The 17,683-nt window shown below is 38.2% G+C and overlaps 6 protein-coding genes across 7 annotated transcripts in view; 4 read left to right on the plus strand and 2 right to left on the minus strand.

Annotated features, from left to right (window-relative positions):
- The first annotated feature begins 37 nt into the window (after nt 1-37).
- On the plus strand, nt 38-1,113 carry LOC142979994 (uncharacterized). The gene is made up of 2 exons (XM_076125247.1): nt 38-164; nt 300-1,113. Exon 2 carries the CDS (start codon nt 302-304, stop codon nt 896-898), a length of 597 nt encoding a protein of 198 aa, XP_075981362.1. The 5' UTR covers nt 38-164; nt 300-301; the 3' UTR covers nt 899-1,113.
- Nucleotides 1,114-3,589: 2,476 nt separating this feature from the next.
- LOC142979995 (uncharacterized) lies at nt 3,590-4,362 on the plus strand. Its single transcript, XM_076125248.1, has one exon. It carries the CDS (start codon nt 3,594-3,596, stop codon nt 4,188-4,190), a length of 597 nt encoding a protein of 198 aa, XP_075981363.1. The 5' UTR covers nt 3,590-3,593; the 3' UTR covers nt 4,191-4,362.
- A 3,456-nt stretch (nt 4,363-7,818) lies between these two features.
- LOC142980124 (uncharacterized) lies at nt 7,819-8,825 on the plus strand. The gene is made up of 2 exons (XM_076125433.1): nt 7,819-7,921; nt 8,052-8,825. Exon 2 carries the CDS (start codon nt 8,054-8,056, stop codon nt 8,663-8,665), a length of 612 nt encoding a protein of 203 aa, XP_075981548.1. The 5' UTR covers nt 7,819-7,921; nt 8,052-8,053; the 3' UTR covers nt 8,666-8,825.
- Nucleotides 8,826-9,474: 649 nt separating this feature from the next.
- On the minus strand, nt 9,475-10,760 carry LOC142980116 (uncharacterized). Its single transcript, XM_076125424.1, has 2 exons — nt 10,622-10,760; nt 9,475-10,114 (listed from the first exon to the last, which is right to left on the minus strand). Exon 2 carries the CDS (start codon nt 10,104-10,106, stop codon nt 9,501-9,503), a length of 606 nt encoding a protein of 201 aa, XP_075981539.1. The 5' UTR covers nt 10,107-10,114; nt 10,622-10,760; the 3' UTR covers nt 9,475-9,500.
- A 1,760-nt stretch (nt 10,761-12,520) lies between these two features.
- Nucleotides 12,521-17,683, minus strand: part of LOC142979735 (uncharacterized) — a 150,730-nt gene continuing 145,567 nt past the window's right edge. Inside the window, exons 1-2 of one of the 2 annotated variants that reach the window (XM_076124848.1) lie at nt 13,403-13,486; nt 12,521-13,249 (exon numbers count right to left, since the gene is read on the minus strand). In XM_076124848.1, the coding sequence (XP_075980963.1) occupies nt 12,730-13,242 (513 nt within the window). In that variant the 5' untranslated portion in view covers nt 13,243-13,249; nt 13,403-13,486 and the 3' untranslated portion in view covers nt 12,521-12,729. Of the gene's footprint in view, nt 13,250-13,402; nt 13,487-17,683 lie in introns of those variants that run through there. The other variant, XM_076124846.1, reaches the window with a different exon arrangement.
- LOC142979910 (uncharacterized) lies at nt 16,656-17,518 on the plus strand. The gene is made up of 2 exons (XM_076125137.1): nt 16,656-16,699; nt 16,924-17,518. Exon 2 carries the CDS (start codon nt 16,931-16,933, stop codon nt 17,303-17,305), a length of 375 nt encoding a protein of 124 aa, XP_075981252.1. The 5' UTR covers nt 16,656-16,699; nt 16,924-16,930; the 3' UTR covers nt 17,306-17,518.

The raw sequence follows: 17,683 nt of genomic DNA on the forward strand, positions 1-17,683 counted from the left end.
AGTAATTTAGTTATGTCACTCCGCCCTACCTAATCATTTTAAACAATTATCAGTGGGTTGATCCTTTTATGATGCACTAAAGATAATATTTTTGTATATAACCTCGTGTTTTTCTATGTAAAATCATAGGTACTTTGTATCTTGCAGCTATAAACAAGTCGCAAGTAAGTTTTTTGAATAATATTATTTTTGTTCCATATCATTTAATTTATATCACTAAAAAATGTGGTCCTGTTTCATAGACAAGTAAAGATTTTTAATTGTTTGTAAATTCTAAATTAAGCTGTTTCTCCTTTTAGAAATGAAATTCCTGTTGACTGTTGCTGCCGTAATCGCTGTGGCCGTCGCTGGTCCCACCCAGCGCGGACTTATCGTCCCCGGCCCCGCCGGCCCCGTGCCAGCACCTGAGTTCCCCCCCATCTCCATTGGACCCGCTATCGTCGATTTTCCCTTCCCCGGACCCATCTCCGTTGGACCCGAAATCGTCGACTTGCCAATCCCCGAGCCCATCTCCGTTGGACCTGAAATCGTTGACTTCGCCCCAGTCGATCCTTCCCCAGTCGTCATTGGCGATATCCCCGCTGGATCTTCTGCTCCCCTCGTCCAGCTGATCATCAACGTGAACCAGGCCGCCAGCACCCCCGTCGCCCCTGTTGTAGTTCCCGAGGTACACCCTGACCCCGTCATCGTTGTGGATGAAGCCGAAGACCATGTCGACCCTGTCATCGTGGTTGACGAGAACGTCGTCGTGGACCCCGTCATTGTGGTCGATGACTTGCCTACACCCGTCGACCCCATCATCGTCGTCGATGACGCCCCCACCCCCGTCGAGCCCGTGGTTATCGTCACCCCTGTGATCCCCAGCCCCGCTATCAACCTCCCCGATGAACTCAACTAAGCGTATCAACTTCTGCGCTCTGCGAGTGACTATTTAACATCTGATTATTGTAACACCTAGAATATCGATTATGTCGTTTACCTATAACTTTATGATAACTCACTATAGGTAATTTGTGTGTAATTACCTGAAATAACGTATCTGGACTTTCTACTAACAACTTGAAACGCTGGTATGTCCATATTCAGAAATAATAAAGATCTGAAAGATAATAATTTTGTTTTGTTTTATACCACACGTGCACACACATGAAAACCCCTTATTCTGCTGTCACCGGTTAACATTCAGGCAGTATAACACACGGTGACTCACCGAAATGTATATAAATAAGAGATATCCGACTAATTGGTATAGCCAACGATGCGGCCACTTTTATAGCAGGCGGCTAGCTGCTTTGTAAAATTGATGTAAAAGAATTTACAAAATATTTTACTATATGATCAAAAAAGAAAATGTTGCATTAATTACTCGAACATTGTGAGACTTGCTTCATATGTACATATACGGTTCGGCATTAATCGGCCTAGTCTGGCGGCAAAACCGAAACGTGTAGGTAAGCCGGCTCGACATACATTATGTCGGTTTTGTTGTTCGATAAATATTGCTGGACCGTACATGCCGAACCGAATATATATGTAGCAAACCTTACAATTAAGTATTTTACTGTTTGTTAGATGTTTCTAGTTCTGTTGCTTTTTGGTTTCATCAGGCTGCTTTGCAAGTACGAGATGGAGAGGCGTTGCGCAAAGTAAAATTCAACCAATAAGATAATTTGATTTTATCAAGATCACGCGGGCAATCCTATTGGTAGATTCTCGTTTGAATCGTATCGTTTGTCTGAGATAATCTTTTTACCAATTTTATTAAAATGATCTCCAACAGGTTATTATATTTTTATACAACGTGCCACTGCAATGGCTTATTTCCTTCACCGTATGGATAGGACTAGAGGTCCCTAGTCATGTAAAGTACAACAATTTGTGTTATTATTATTAATTACCGACTTACAAACAATTAACTTTATTACAAAAAATCCACAGCCTGTACATAATCTACTCGAGTAAAGTTCGTTCACCGGGCTCAGGAGTCATATGATATTCGAATTAATTAAACTAAAATGAGAAAGAATGCTACTACAATAAAGCCTCTCTTTCCTAGAGTCCCGCTATTGGACAGGCGGCGCACGCGACGTTTCACACCGTTTGATGTACTTTGATTGTTGATACAGAGTGTTACAGTTTTGATTACATTATTTTATTATTTAGTATGTGTGACATTAAAGTTTTTCAATTAGCTAACAATGTTATTTTATTGTTTGTTACATGATTATTAACTCCTAACCCTACCCATACGTTGAAGGAAATGAGCCATTGCAGCGGCACGTTGTATATGTCCCATTTTGATGGCAAAAAACTACTTAAATGGTGCTACAAATCTAGAGAATTCATTCACTTAGTTCCATAAGAGGCCTCTTGTAAATAATTTAAGAAGAAAATATAACGAAATTCTTAATCCTTGCATTCTATTTCACATTTAACACATTGGTTGGATTGGTCTGTTTTAGATATGTTATATCAGGGTACCATTGAAATCCGTCCAGTGGTATTTTCGTGAGAGGCAAACATATTTCCTCACAAACTTTTGCATTTATAGTAATATTTATTAGTAGAATAGGCCTTTCGCCTATCTTCTCCAGAAGTCGGCTGAGACTGCCTACAACTAAGCTCATGAATATAACGAATTTCAGATACATGACTACATTACAAGCAAAAATTTCAAGAATGCTACACAAATACAAAGTTAGTAATGTAGCAGTTACCTTGTTAATACTACTCTATTACCTTGCAAGTTAGGTTTTTTCCTAGCTTTCTCATGTTATCAAAAAACTTAATTCAGACTTGTTGTGCATTTTTAAATGTCATGACAAATAACTAAGACAAGACAAATACATTATCTATACTAATATTATAAAGCTGAAAACTCTTCAGCTGTTTGTTTGTTTGAACGTGCTAATCTCAGGAACTACGGGTCCGATTTGAAAAATTATTTTAGTGTTACATAGTCCGTTTATCGAGGAAGGTTATATATCATCACGCTACTATCAGTAGGAGCAGAGTACCAGTGAATAATGTTTCAAAAACGGGGAAAATTTTGACCCATTCTCTCTTATGTGACGCAAGCGAAGTTGCGCGGGTCAGCTAGTCCAAGATAAAATATATATGTCGGATTTGTTAGGCTCTTGCTCTATAAAAATGTTTTGCGATCTTGTCTAGCTGTGGTATCTTAATGACGGAAGAATCCATTAATGACAGGGAAAGTCACACACGTGTAGGTACCTACATTCACGACCCGAAAGGATTGTCAATTTAAAAGATCACGAGGATTGCCTCAACAACAAGAATATAATGGACTAGGTAGTGATGACATCCGTCATATATCGCTGCCAATTATCAGCAATTTGATTAATTTATGGTCCCAAAAGATAAGATTTTCGTATAAAACTTCGTGCATTTCTGACAAAATTCATAGGTCCTTTGTATCTTGCAATTGTAAACAAGTATCAAGTAAGTATTTTTAAATTCAAATTCTATTATGTCCTTCATCTTCATCCTTCTATTATGTTATTCATTATTCTATTAACCTGTGAAATGGTTAATCATGTATTTAAAAAAATGTTTTTCTCTCTATTTTAGAAATGAAATTCTTCCTGACACTTGCTGCCGTCATTGCTGTGGCCGTCGCTGGTCCCACCCAGCGCGGACTTATCGTCCCCGGCCCCACCGGCCCCGTGCCAGCACCTGAGTTCCCCCCCATCTCCATTGGACCCGCTATCGTTGATTTCCCCGTCCCCGGACCCATCTCCGTTGGACCCGAAATCGTCGACTTGCCAATCCCCGAGCCCATCTCCGTTGGACCTGAAATCATTGACTTTACCCCAGTCCAGCCTTCCCCCGTCGTAGTTGGCGATATCCCCGCTGGATCTTCTGCTCCCCTCGTCCAGCTGATCATCAACGTGAACCAGGCCGCCAGCACCCCCGTCGCCCCTGTTGTAGTTCCCGAAGTACACCCTGACCCCGTCATCGTTGTGGATGAAGCCGAAAACCATGTCGACCCTGTCATCGTGGTTGACGAGAACGTCGTCGTGGACCCCGTCATTGTGGTCGATAACTTGCCTACACCCGTCGACCCCATCATCGTCGTCGATGACGCCCCCACCCCCGTCGAGCCTGTGGTTATCGTCAACCCTGTGCTCCCCAGCCCCGTTATCAACCTTCCTGATGAACTCAACTAAGCGGATCACCTTGTGGTGAACACAAATGACTTCAACAGCAAATCATTCAAAACATCTGAAGTTATTTCTGTGTAAATAACTAAAATAACGAAGTTGACTTCCTTCCTGCAAACAAAATGGAAAGCTCGCAATATCTTCTTTTAAAAATAATAAAGATTTAAGTAATAAGTAATATGTTTGTTTTTTTTATCTCCGACCTATAAATGCAGGCAATACATCATTGCTTTGCCTCGTATAATTATATATTTAAGACTTAACTTCATATATAAACTCATTGTAAAAACACACTGTTCTTTAAAACGCTCATTTTAAAATCCCTAGTTTTGTATTTGAGTCGGTAACTAGGTACAATATTGAGAACATAATAATCATAATCATAGCCTTGTAGTATCAATTACGCACACGGTTTATTTGTTTATGATTTTATAATTGTTTTATTACATTATCAATATTTTATTTGACTGATTGGATGCAATAAAATTAATATTTCTTGTCGAAGTAGCATTTTAGTTGGACAGCAATAAAAGCATACTAATGTATATTATGAAAAAAGTAAATGCTGTTAAGACGTTAACTGTACTTTTTCATACAGTTATATTTCTTTCCTACAGTCCAATTTTGAAACTAATACTAGTCAAGTTTTGTACAGTGTCAAGCTCTGTTTTAAAACCACTGAGAATGGATCCAGAAATGGCGAGGTTTATCTCCACAATTGTTAAAATGCCTATAAACTATCCCAGTAAGTGAAACATAATAATAGACTGCGATACGGTTCTTTAACACGGAGAATATTTAAGTCTTTTTACCCGAAGTTTTATGTCAAAATTCCTATTAAAATATTCCCAATACTAGCCCAGAATTTGGTGACATGCTCGGTATGTGGCAATAGACCGTTAAATGGAGAAGGCTGACTACACTTTCGAATATTACAGACATGATATTATGCATAAAAATAATTATTGCCTGTCAGCTCTCCATTCTTTTTACTTTTAAATTCCTAAAACTTAGGTTACGATGGGGCTGACAACACTTGTATATCTCGCCAAGCCTCAAATAAATAAAGATAAAAGAAATAAAACCACCCTCACGCCGATGTATAAAGAATAACTTGTAGATCAACAGTACAAGGATAATATTTTATATACAATTCTTAGTAAACGCCTAATCGTATTATGTTAGCAAGCGACACAAGCATCACACAAAAAGCTATCCTAATTTTGCTAATGGAAAATAAATTCTTCTTGGTAAAATAATACTTCCACAATATATATCTACAGATTATACAGTTAATCCTTTGTGTTGAAAATAATTATAGAAGTAAAATCTAATAAGTCTATTGACTGTTTTCATGGGAACATGAATGGATTATAGTCGGCATTTTTAAATTGTTTCTACTAGCAATAATTGCTACAAAGAATCATCAAGGAGCAAAGACGAACTTACACAAGTAGCTCATAAGAAGGCTGCTTTCGTAATAAAATCGCCAAATTGCAAATTAATAAGATATAATTTATTAAATCATGGTGACACTTTATAAAGCTCATAGGGGTAATCTTGGTTATAGTCCACTAGCTGACCCGCGCAACTGCGCTTGCGTCACCTAAGAGAATGAGTCAAAATTTTCCCCGTTTTTGTAACATTAGCGTGATGTTATATAGCCTATAGCCTTCCTCGAGAAATGGGCTATCTAACACTGAAACAATTTTTCAAATCGGACCATTAGTTCCTGAGATTAGCGCGTTCAAACAAACAAACAAACAAACTCTTCAGCTTTATAATATAAGTATAGATAAAACATCTCCCAAATATCCATCTAATAAGCTCCAGTACATATTATGCGTGTTACCGAGATTCTCTGCTTCTATCGACTACCGACAACCGGCTAGTTATCGAAAAATGTTGTATGACAATGGGTTCAGCGCCTCTAGCGAACGTCGTAAAAAGTATTTTGGCAGTACATTTTAATTAATGTCAAACTCTCGAGACTCGATGGTTCCAATTGTAGAGAATCGTGCTACAATTGTACCTGAAACACTTGATGGACCGTGGATCGCAAGAGATTACGAATTTCCCTTAAGACCTGCGCTTTATATTACTATGTGTACAAATGTCTGCCTGTGTGTGTCAAAAAAACGTCGGGCAATAAATAATTAAAAAAAAAAAATTAATTTTCTATCGCGCTTTGCACCCGTTGCATTTTAATATTACATCATTATCTGCATAGCGTCTCTTACAACTATCTTGGATTCAGCTTCTAGTCTCACCGAATGCAGCTGGATACCAGTATTTTACCCATCTCCGGTTTCTGAGGTACATTTAGCGGTAGTTTATCTATTCAATAGTGTTTAAACTCATATAAAAAAAAGTTTTTTAATAGATAAGCTACCGTTAAATGTACTCAGAAACCGGGGGCTGGAGCGACTGCCTATCGGTACTACATTTCCCAGTATTACATCTATATAAATATGGCAATACATTTTTTTTTAAATACCACAAGTATACGCAATCAATAAAAAAGTTATAAATTACATACAATAACGCAGCAATCACAATTTATAATTAATCCTACGAAATAATAAAAGGACTTATATTCATTAATAAAAGATTTTTAAAGTAAACATTAATTGGTTTTTACGCTAAATTGGGAGATAACGCGTTAAGGTATTAAAGTAAACAGATAAACCGATAATAGTAATCCACTGCGATAAATGACTAACTCAATGAAAACAAAGTACTTTGTTCTTTTAGTACTTGTAACTAGTGGATTATTCGTAAACTTCAAATATGTTGTAATATCAACAAAATTCTTATGATATTTTCCTGTTCTCTTGCATAATAATATAACATTTCTTTTTGTGACAACTACCGCACTAAGAATTGCTCTTGTGTCGCGGAGACTTTTACAAACATACAAACGACGAACACAAAGTACAACCAGACCCGAAATAATTATTTGCGGATTATCCCAAGTGGTAATCCAATCCACGACCTCCCGACGCAATAGCAGCGGCGTGGTGACTAAACCACTGCGCCACGGAGACAGTGCTAACTATTTTGATATTCTCCCATAGGAAATTATCACTAGGCACATAACATAACACTTAAAAAACTCGCTGCATCTGGGCCTAAAACTGGAATAAAACTGGCTGTAAGGAATATTAAGGAAACGTAAATCGAAACATTTGAGATGTATTGTCATTAAGACGATCATTGTTTGCAATTGTACTTATTTGTACTAATTAATGTACCTAGGAAACTTTAAAGGCTAAGCTACCTAGTAGCCTAACTAATGGCCGTACAATCGTAATCAAAATTACATCTAAGATGTAACTTCAAACATTATTGTAACAACGATCGTGATTGTTCATAAATCTTCATTAAATAGCGTTTTTTTAACCCATTACTGTCCCACTGCAGGGCAAGGGTCTCTTCCCAAACGACGGGGAGGGGTTAGGCCATGAGTCCACCACGCTGGCCAAGTGCGGGTTGCATCATAAATTTTTTAAGGCCTTTGAACTTTAATACATATTTTGCTTGGACATTACATTAATGAATGATTTCATTGTTCACTCGGTTTTTCTTGACTCATATTAATCCGCAATTAATTACACTTAATAGGAAGAGTATTAGCGTGTCAAGATAGTTTTCTATTAAACGTATTATTTGATAACATGTTCGTATAAAATAACGAGTACTGTATTCGATAACCAGATTGTTTTTAACACAAGCAAGTGAGTATATCCTTTAATTAACTGTATTAAATAATATCAATACTAATTTATTTGAATTCAGATTTATACATTATATTATTAAGTAGGTATTTAAGTAATAGATATAAATACAATTTTCCCGTTTCCTCAGAAATGAAATTCCTGTTGACTGTAGCTGCCGTCATCGCTGTGGCCGTCGCTGGCCCCACCCAGCGCGGACTAGTCGTCCCTGGCCCGGCCGGACCCGCCTTAGCCCCAGAGAACATCGCTATTGGCCCCGTCCCGGAGTTTGCTCCTGAATATGTCGCCATCGGACCTACCCCTGTCTTCGCACCTGAGAACCCTGAGGCTGATGTTGCTGCCAACACTCCCATTGTTCAGATCATCTTGAACATAAACCAAATCGTTGCTGACGCTGCCAACCCCTCTCCCGCACCTGCTCCCTCCCCTGCTCCTGCTCCCGCCCCGGCTCCTGGCCCCTCCCCCTCCCCTGCTCCTGCTCCCGCCCCGGCTCCTGGCCCCTCCCCCTCCCCTGCTCCCGCCCCAGCTCCTGGTCCCTCCCCCTCTCCTGCTCCGGCACCCGCTCCCGCTCCCGTTGTCGTTGACCCCGTGGTGGTCGTTGACGTGCCTATCTCTCCTGTCGATGTCGTAGATGTCAGCCCCATTCAAGTCGTTGACACCGCCCCTGTTGCCGTGGAGCCTGTCAATATCGGCACCCCCGTGCTCCCCTCTCCAGCTCTCAACCTCCCCGAGCAGCTCAACTAAGAAAATCATACATTTTGACGAGCGTGGCGTGGCTGCGCAGACGACTGTAATACATGACTGAAATCGAAGTACAATTAGAATTTGTAGGAAATCCACTAGGTAATACGTAATGTGAATGCTGTCTAAGTAATCTTTATTAAACATTATTTCTATGCTAAAAGTTATCGTTTTATTTTTGTTTGCATTTATTCCATCAATAAGAATACGTCATGAGAAACATGTCAAATCTTCAATTACATATTATTATCGATAGAAATATAGCCCTTTTATAAACAATACAGTCGATTGCTGTTGCCTAGCGGCTGCGATGTAGTTTCCCGACTATACTTAACAACAGAAGTTTACAATTGAATAAGAAGTATATTATGAATAAAATATATCTTTATTGCTTGGCTGAATAAAAAACGATAATATTTTATTGAACAAACGCAGAAGCAAATCCGAAATCGAAACTTCTCGGCATTAGTCCTACATGAATCAGAAACTGTAATCTACCTTTATAATCCGATATTGTCGTGAAGCTATACCTACTGTCAGATTTGGTGCAGTTAACTGATTGAGAATTTTTGTCACATTAATTAACAAGCCATCGAACTATACTCCGGATATGACTCTTACACACTCGTATCGGACTCTCTCTCACTCTCCATTTCCATTGTCTAGAGATGCCAAATTGTGTCATATTCCATTGATCCTCTTGAGAATGACGTAGTTTGCACGCATTAAATAGTAAGTAACTTGGACTTGACTATAGTAACTATCTTCCGAGAGAACGATTACAAAAAAAACAACAGTGTATTTCGAAAAAATATTTTATTGAATAGTTATCGAAAATTTAGTTAAGTTCGTCGGGAATGTTGATTACGGGGCTAGGAAGCACGGGGTTGACAATGATGACAGGCTCAAGGGGAGTGGGCAACTCATCAACGACAATAACGGGGTCAACGGGAGTGGGCAAGTCATCGACCACGATGACGGGGTCAACAGGCTTATCATCTTCATGGAAGGGAGGAAGAGGCTTGTCGGGAACAATAACAGGGGCGACGGGTACGCTGTTGGCCTGGTTGACGTTGACGATCAGCTGGACGAGGGGAGCAGAAGATCCTTCAGCGATATCGCCAACGACGACGGGGGAAGGCTCAACAGGAACAGGCTTCACGGGCTTCACAGGCTTTACGGGCTTAACAGGAGTTACAGCGCCTCCGTCAGGAAGGGGAAAGTCAATAGGTGCGGGTCCAATTACGACAGGGTGAGGAACGAGGGGGCCCAGCACGTCGGCCAACATTTGCTGGAGCAGATCAGCGGTGGCGGGGTCGGTGTTGGGGCTGTTGATAGCTGCGACGATGGCTTCCAACTCAGCTAAGTCAGAGGACGCCGGCTTGTTCAGCGGGTTGGCGACCGCCACGGCCACAAGGGCTACAAAGGCAACGAAGAATTTCATTTTCTCGCCTGAAAATAATACAATAATATGTTAGTAGTTTAATTATTTAAAGACAATTTTATAACACCGGGATTAGATGTCGAGGATATCCCGCACGGTTCAACAAATATTTATGTGATTTAAAGACGTATTGTTTAAAAATTGTTTCTCAAATGCAAATAGCCTATTTTCACATCATTTGCTTTTTTTATTGCTATTTTATTACATCACTAGCTGACCCGAGCAACTTCGCTTGCGTAACCTAAGAGAATGGGTCAAAAATTTCCCCGTTTTTGTAACATTTTTCATTGCTACTCCGCTCCTAATGACTGTAGCGTGATGTTATATAGCCTATAGCCTTCCTCGATAAATGGGCTATCTAACACTGCAAGAATTTTTCAAATCGGACCTGTAGTTCCTGAGATTAGCGCGTTCAAACAAACAAACAAACAAACAATCAAACAAACAAACAAACTCTTCAGCTTTATTATATTATAGTATAGATATTTTACTAATAACAAAATAAAAAATCTTACCTTTTTAATCGCTGGGATCTGATTGATGTCTCTGGAATCTTACCACTTCCTTTATATAGTCCACAGGCCCCAGTTTGTCATATTATCAGAAAATAATTCTTTATTGCTCTTATAAACCGATAACATTGAGATAAATATTTTATATGCTTTTAATTGACGCCCTAAACTGAACTATGAAATAACGGTAAGCAATGATCATACTTCCAAATTTTTACTGTAATACGGTACTACTAAATAAATAAAGATATGAAAATTGAGTTGTAAAATTTATAAGGTATCGTATCCTAAACTATTATCAAAAAATCTTCGATAAAACTGTTGTTAATACGAGTAGTAATCTCAGATCTATTTAGTACACCGTTTAACGCGGACGGCAGAAGTATTACAGATTTTAATTCATTATTAATTGTCTTTAAACTAAATCTACTACATCTATTCATTGATAATGGCACTATTAAACCTAGTTGTTCATTGTATTCGCTGCTCATATAAATATTTTTAAAGTTCCCACGACACAATATACATTGTTATCAATGTTTGCAGACAGTTACCTTTTACACTGTAGCCCTTATTTGGCTCTCGCCGTGGCCAATACTTAACCCCTCGCTCATTGCGGGAAGGCTCTTGCGCAGCTGTGGCTATGCACGGGTCTGTCGTATGGACAGCCACAGTGGCGAGTAGCATGCTATTCAATGGTAAACTCCTCATCTTGAGATACTTTAGAGCATTATTGCCTTTTTTTTCAGGAAAATGCATTACTGCATTTCCCGCTCCAGGTAGGAAGCGGGGGTCTGTCGGGCTCTCTCGCCGGCTAGGCGTACCGGCTTTTAAATTTGGGCATACCGTCTAAAAACCTGACGGAGTTCCTTCAGCAGTCACCATAAAGTGACCAGGATGCGCTACCTCCAATTGGTTACTCTTTGTAGAGCATTATTGCCTACCAAGCAACCATCAACAACATCATTTACCTGTACATTGTTTCATAAGTAGGCGCTGTTGAAAAATAAACATAAATAATTACTGCTATTACTAGGCTATGACTATCTAGTTGCTTAGTGCAGAATCCGTGTAAAAGTAGTATTTAATAATACATGCATGTAACATACATAACATCACGGCTATTATACCCGAAGGTGTAGATATATGTATGAAATCCACCCGCGTTTCGCCGCTGTCCCTTGTTATTCACATATAATGGGACACTCTATTGTCATTATAACGGGCTCATTATCAAACTCTGGGCAAATATTGGATATTATTTTGTAATAGCACTTTCCCCAAGCAAAAATTCGAATCCAGGACCTCATGATCAGTAGTCGTGAGAGCTGCCCAAATTAGATAGACATTATAGTATTCAATATCACAATACATAAGTATATTTATAAAAAATACAAACTTTTTACACCAATTGCACACGCTTGATCACCGTGTTTGATCAATATAATATAGGTTAGATAATATTGTTATATCATTAAGACGCTAAAGACATTATGATAAAAGCTAAAGCTATATTGAATTACCTTTCAACACCTGGTTTCTGGATAATCGATCAAATCTTTATTGTGTTTTGAAACAAACACGACTGTTATAAGAATTTAAAACGAAAACAAGGCTGTCCGCTTCATTCAAATTTCTACAATTATTAAAAAATATACCTACTAAACTTCACAAGTATTTTTAGCTTATATTCAGTAGTTTTACAAACAGAAATCTTAGAGAATGTTGAGAAATACAAAGTCGTTGAGTAAAGGTGACATGCACCAATGTTTATCAATGCCGTGATTTTGACAGTAAATTATATCTTAGAAGTTCCAACAATTCATACCACTCCACTTAATTGTAGACCATTAAAATTCGTCGAAGTGTCTTCGTAAAGTAGGTTAAACAAGAAAAAACATATTTTGTATAAAAGAAACATTTTATTCTTCAAGTCGATGAGAATTAGCTTAAGTAATAATTGTACTGCGGATTTACGGGAGGCAAAGATTATTATCTTAATTCTCTCCTTATATGACCTCTACAGTCCAATTTCAGCTCGTATCCATTTTCCATGATCCATATGCGATTTTCCAGTAGTGGTATAGTTCCTTCCGAAGCAACTGACACGCTTAGTTGAGTTCCTCGGGGAGGTTGATAGCGGGGTCGGGCAGCACGGGGACGACCACGTCCACGGGCTCAACGGGAACGGGCAAGTTATCGACCACAATAACGGGGTCGACATGTACAGGCTCGTTATCGACAACAATGACGGGGTCCACAGGCTTGTCGGGGAAGACAGGGCCGACGGGAGGTGCACCGCCGTGGTTGACGTTCACGATGATCTGGACAAGAGGAGCAGGAGATCCTTCAGGAATATCGCCAACAATGACGGGCTCTGCTGGGACGGGGAAGTCAACGATTTCGGGTCCAATATGGATGGGCTCGGGGACGATAGCGGGGCCAGCGGCAGCGATGTGGTCCAACAAGTTCTGAAGCAGCTGAGCGGTAGTGGGGTTGGTGCTGGGGTTCTGGATGGCAGCGGCGATGGCCTGCAGGTGCGCGGGCAGGTTGGCCGACGGCTTGAACACCGGGCTGGCGACGGATACAGCCACGAGGGCGGCGAATGCAACGATGAATTTCATGTTTCTTCTGAAAACAATGATGGAAACAATTACTTAGTTGTACATGAAAATACTATTAAATTTCTTTAAATTCCTACATCTACATCAGTGGTATACCCAAAATGAATATAATATGTTATTATTATTCAAAACTTAGGACTGTTTATTACCAATTTCTTACCTGTTACTGTCGACTGCTTCGATCAAAACGATGCAACTGAATTCCTGCCCGGCTTTTTTATAGGACGAGATATATATTCAAAATGTTATCATATCATAAATTGTATTAATTATTTATTGTAGGTCTTTAGTTATATTGATAATGTAAATGGTATTAATAGAATAAATTTTACAGTCTTTCAGTGTATACGTCAGTTGTTATTATTATTAAAATTCCTGGTTTTACCAATATCTTCTAAGCCTAATGTGCCAGTCAATCAAACTTTGGGGTCAATAAAGTGATGGTTACTGTATAGACCAAAGTGAGGAGTTATTCAATACTCTGAAAATCGTTGTTTTGGACCTACATTAGTTTAGCAGGTCTAATAGCAAGAGTATTTTTAACTTGAGATTCGAATTTCTATTTGATTATACATGAAATTGGACAAATATCTCTTTAAACTTAGTCCCTCTTATTGGCAGGTATATTATATTCCTTATAGGCGCTTAAAGTAAGAGAAACAAAGGATCTTTTCGGATACAAAGATTTTTTCGGCACTGCTGGTCTTTAAACGCCTGATTTTAAAAACGCTAGAGACCACTCATCCTTATCAGCCGGTAAAAAAACAGCAAGAAAATTGCTTCATTAATTTGAGAGTTACGATGCCACTGATAGGGTTTCAAACATGACCTTATTTAACATTCGTCTATTACGTAACACGACACATACAAATGCCATTCATAAAATTATATTTAGCACAAAAGGGTTTATCTCGCGATAATATTTACGTATTAATGCACACAGTAAAGTTTATCTTGGAGTAGATAATAGAGGTTTAGCGTGTAATCGGCGGGTCATCAAAGTCATACGTACAAGGCGATATCTCATTCGTATTCGTATCTATGAACAGCGGGAAAGAATACATTATTAGGACTTCCGGCAGATGTGCGTATTATCTTGAGATTTGTAGGCGTAAGATAATCTCTTAAGTAGCAGCTTAATAGGATTTTTAAATATTTTTATGATGTGAAAATCTGTATTGGATTATTAATTGTATTAATAGACACGTTAGTAAACAACAGCCGCGCGGGTCGATCCCTAAGCCATACTTGCTAAGGTCGTTCTGTGGATGGGTAATTGTAGCGACTATCATAATTGTCAATATTTGACCTGAATGAATAAATGATTTGATTTTCATTTTTTGATTTATTAATAGACTCGTCTTGATTGATACAGCTACGATTAATTCCGGACCAGACCTTATTATATTCTTTATACAAATTCCTTGTTATATTACAAAAGTACCTACTATGTAAATACATACGATCCAGCGGCAGTAACTACTTTAACATTATCAATGATACAAACAATTTATAAGATATTAGCTGACCCGCGCAACTTCGCTTGCGTCACATAAGAGAGAATGCGTCAAAATTTTCCACATTTTTGTAACATTTTTTACTGGTACTCTGCTCCTATTGGTCGTAGCGTGATGATATATAGCCTATAGCCTTCCTCAAAAAATGAGCTATCTAACGCTGAAAAAATTTTTCTAATCGGACCACTAGTTCCTGAGATTAGCGCGTTCAAACAAACTAACTCTTCAGCTTTATAATATTAGTATAGATTTGCATCCATACAAATTTCGCGGTACAAGAAAGCACTACTTTTTTAGCCCAATTAGAAAACAGCATCTCATGATAAGATGATCTCATTTACTAAATATATTTTGTTCTAGCGGACTGGCCCGACCAGGTATAGTACAATTTTTTCCCGTTGATTCCATCGTTCCATCGTTCCCATTCAAACCTTATTCCGACAGTTTCAAAAATATTAAAAAAATAATTATCCAATTTAGTTGTTGAGAAGTTATGCGCATACATACATTTCGGTAATTAATTTTTATATAGATTGACAATGTGTTTAATGATGCGCTACGTTATTGCAGATAGTCTGACGATAAACCCTTACACTATTGGGTATTTTTTACAACATTTGATTAATCTCGTAACCCCTTACGACTTTTATGATTTTACGCGCTTTGTATTCGCGCAGATAATAAAATAATCCATACTATTCATATTATTGTAATTCATTGTGTTTTCTGGACAATTTTACGGTAATTTCCTGCTATACACTGCTTACTTGTTCACACGAGACAGCCATATTATTTCACAGCTTTAAAAAATATTCTCGCAGTTATAACTTTTAAACTCTCGCGTTGCATGTTTAATGTATTATAGAATACGGGAATTAAGCGAACACGCATTTTACCTTAAAATGCCTAACATTTTGGCGCAGGTTGCATAATTCCCGTATTCTATTCTATTAGGTCGGGGAAAAAGTCTTTTCGCATTATAGTATGTATGAACTTGTAATAAAAACTTTTCTCTACACAAAACAGCTCGATATTTATTTGGGTACCTCACGAGCTCACTGAAAGAAACCTAATGAACAGTGTCCTTTGTGATTCTTGAAGCCAAAGAGATTTTATTACAAGTTCAAACATACTTTAATGCGAAAAGACTTTTTCCCCGACCTAATATTATACCTACATTATTTCCCGCAGTTCTTTGGGGGCAGGCTGTAAGAATGATTTAGTAAAACAATTTCTGGACATTCGATTCTACGGATAAAGTGATGAACCACATTATTTATATAGTAGTATTTATTTAGTAGTTAGTTAATTAAATATTTAGTTGTATTTTGAACAAGAAAATAACCGAGTAGTAATAATAATTATTTCCGACATAATATTTTGAAATCTTGTTAAATGGGCGCAACCTATCAACAAGATTGTGATTAAAGAATTTCAATGATCAAAACTAGTATTTCAGATAAAAACTAAACCAATTAAAACAAATCAGCACTTCCACCTGTATCAGTGACACAATTTAGTATTCACTATGATTAATAAGTAGGTATGGGCCATTATTTTCGTACAATATATTTATCCAATCTATGTTAATGTTATGATTTCATTCATTTTGGACTACAGTCTTGAGACCATAGTAAATCTTTATACGCAAAACTCGCGGGCTAAAGCTAGTATTATTTTCACTATCGAAGGTTTTTACGGAGGCCGACATTTAGGAAATACCGAGTACCTATATAATACTGCCATATAAAATACCCAACTTATAACAATACTATGTTTTACCAAACTCTATGGATTAAGCAATGTATTAAAGTATCTTTCAATAAAACTAATTTTAATTATATACACAACACAGGTGAAGATAATAATGATAACACTCTGTATAAAACACTCAAACAGAACTCAACAAGCATCAGTTAGATCTTGTCAGTCAAATAAAGGTAAGAATTACCATTTATAACCAATTAACCACATACATACATTTAAAAGAAATTATTATAATTATTAATATGATACTCTATCGTATTATAATTTAAAATTTCAACATTATTGTATCTACACATGAAATTATTCTAAACATAAATTACCAAGAAATCAGATACTAATTTACAGTTTGTTGTCAATTAACTAAATACGTAAATGAAACTCAAATTATTGTTTTCAGAAGGAACATGAAACTCTTCGTTGCTTTCGCTGCCCTCGTGGCCGTCTCCGTCGCCGGTCCGGTCGGCCGCCCCCACCCCGAAGACCTCCCTTATCCTGATATCGGTCTCCCAAATCCTTTTGCGAATGATGAAGGTCCCCTCGTTCAGGTGATCATCAACGTCAACCAGGCCAACAAGCCCATCGGCCCTCTTCCCGACAAGCCTCTTCCTCCCTTCGAACGCCCGCCCCCTGCTTGTCCTGGATACCCTGTTGCCCCCGACCAGCCCGCCGTTGATCCCGTTATTGTGGTCGATGACGTGCCTGTTCCCGTCGAGCCTGTCGACGTGGTCGTCCCAGTGCTGCCCGTGCCCGCTGTCAACGACCCTGAGGCACTCAACTAAACGTTTATAAACTACTACTACCAAGAAACCAAGTTATCACCAACTAGATTATATTATAACACGTCTCGCAGATATACCTTTTCGTAACTTAAACAAGCTCACTGATACAGAAGAACATAAAAGTAATTAGTTGTGACTCACTTTACTTGTATAGTACAATTTAACATCTTTGTATCTGTAATGTTGCTGTATTAAATTTGCCTTTTATGAAAACTATTTTTTTTATTGTTATTGTTATAACAATATAGCAATTCTTCCTGCATCCGGTGAGACTGGAAACCAACCTCAGCAAAGATGAAAAAAAGGCTAGGCTGATGATGATTGTTTGATGGCATGCTCCATTGACACTTACTGATAACAGCACTGTACAGTTCACAC

Source organism: Anticarsia gemmatalis, chromosome 17 (genome assembly GCF_050436995.1).
Source record: "Anticarsia gemmatalis isolate Benzon Research Colony breed Stoneville strain chromosome 17, ilAntGemm2 primary, whole genome shotgun sequence".
Taxonomy (NCBI): domain Eukaryota; kingdom Metazoa; phylum Arthropoda; class Insecta; order Lepidoptera; family Erebidae; genus Anticarsia; species Anticarsia gemmatalis.

Bases quoted from the DNA above. Each gene is read 5' to 3' on its own strand.
- LOC142979994 (XM_076125247.1), top strand. From the start codon at position 302: ATGAAATTCCTGTTGACTGTTGCTGCCGTAATCGCTGTGGCCGTCGCT.
- LOC142980124 (XM_076125433.1), top strand. From the start codon at position 8,054: ATGAAATTCCTGTTGACTGTAGCTGCCGTCATCGCTGTGGCCGTCGCT.
- LOC142979995 (XM_076125248.1), top strand. From the start codon at position 3,594: ATGAAATTCTTCCTGACACTTGCTGCCGTCATTGCTGTGGCCGTCGCT.
- LOC142980116 (XM_076125424.1), bottom strand. From the start codon at position 10,106: ATGAAATTCTTCGTTGCCTTTGTAGCCCTTGTGGCCGTGGCGGTCGCC.
- LOC142979910 (XM_076125137.1), top strand. From the start codon at position 16,931: ATGAAACTCTTCGTTGCTTTCGCTGCCCTCGTGGCCGTCTCCGTCGCC.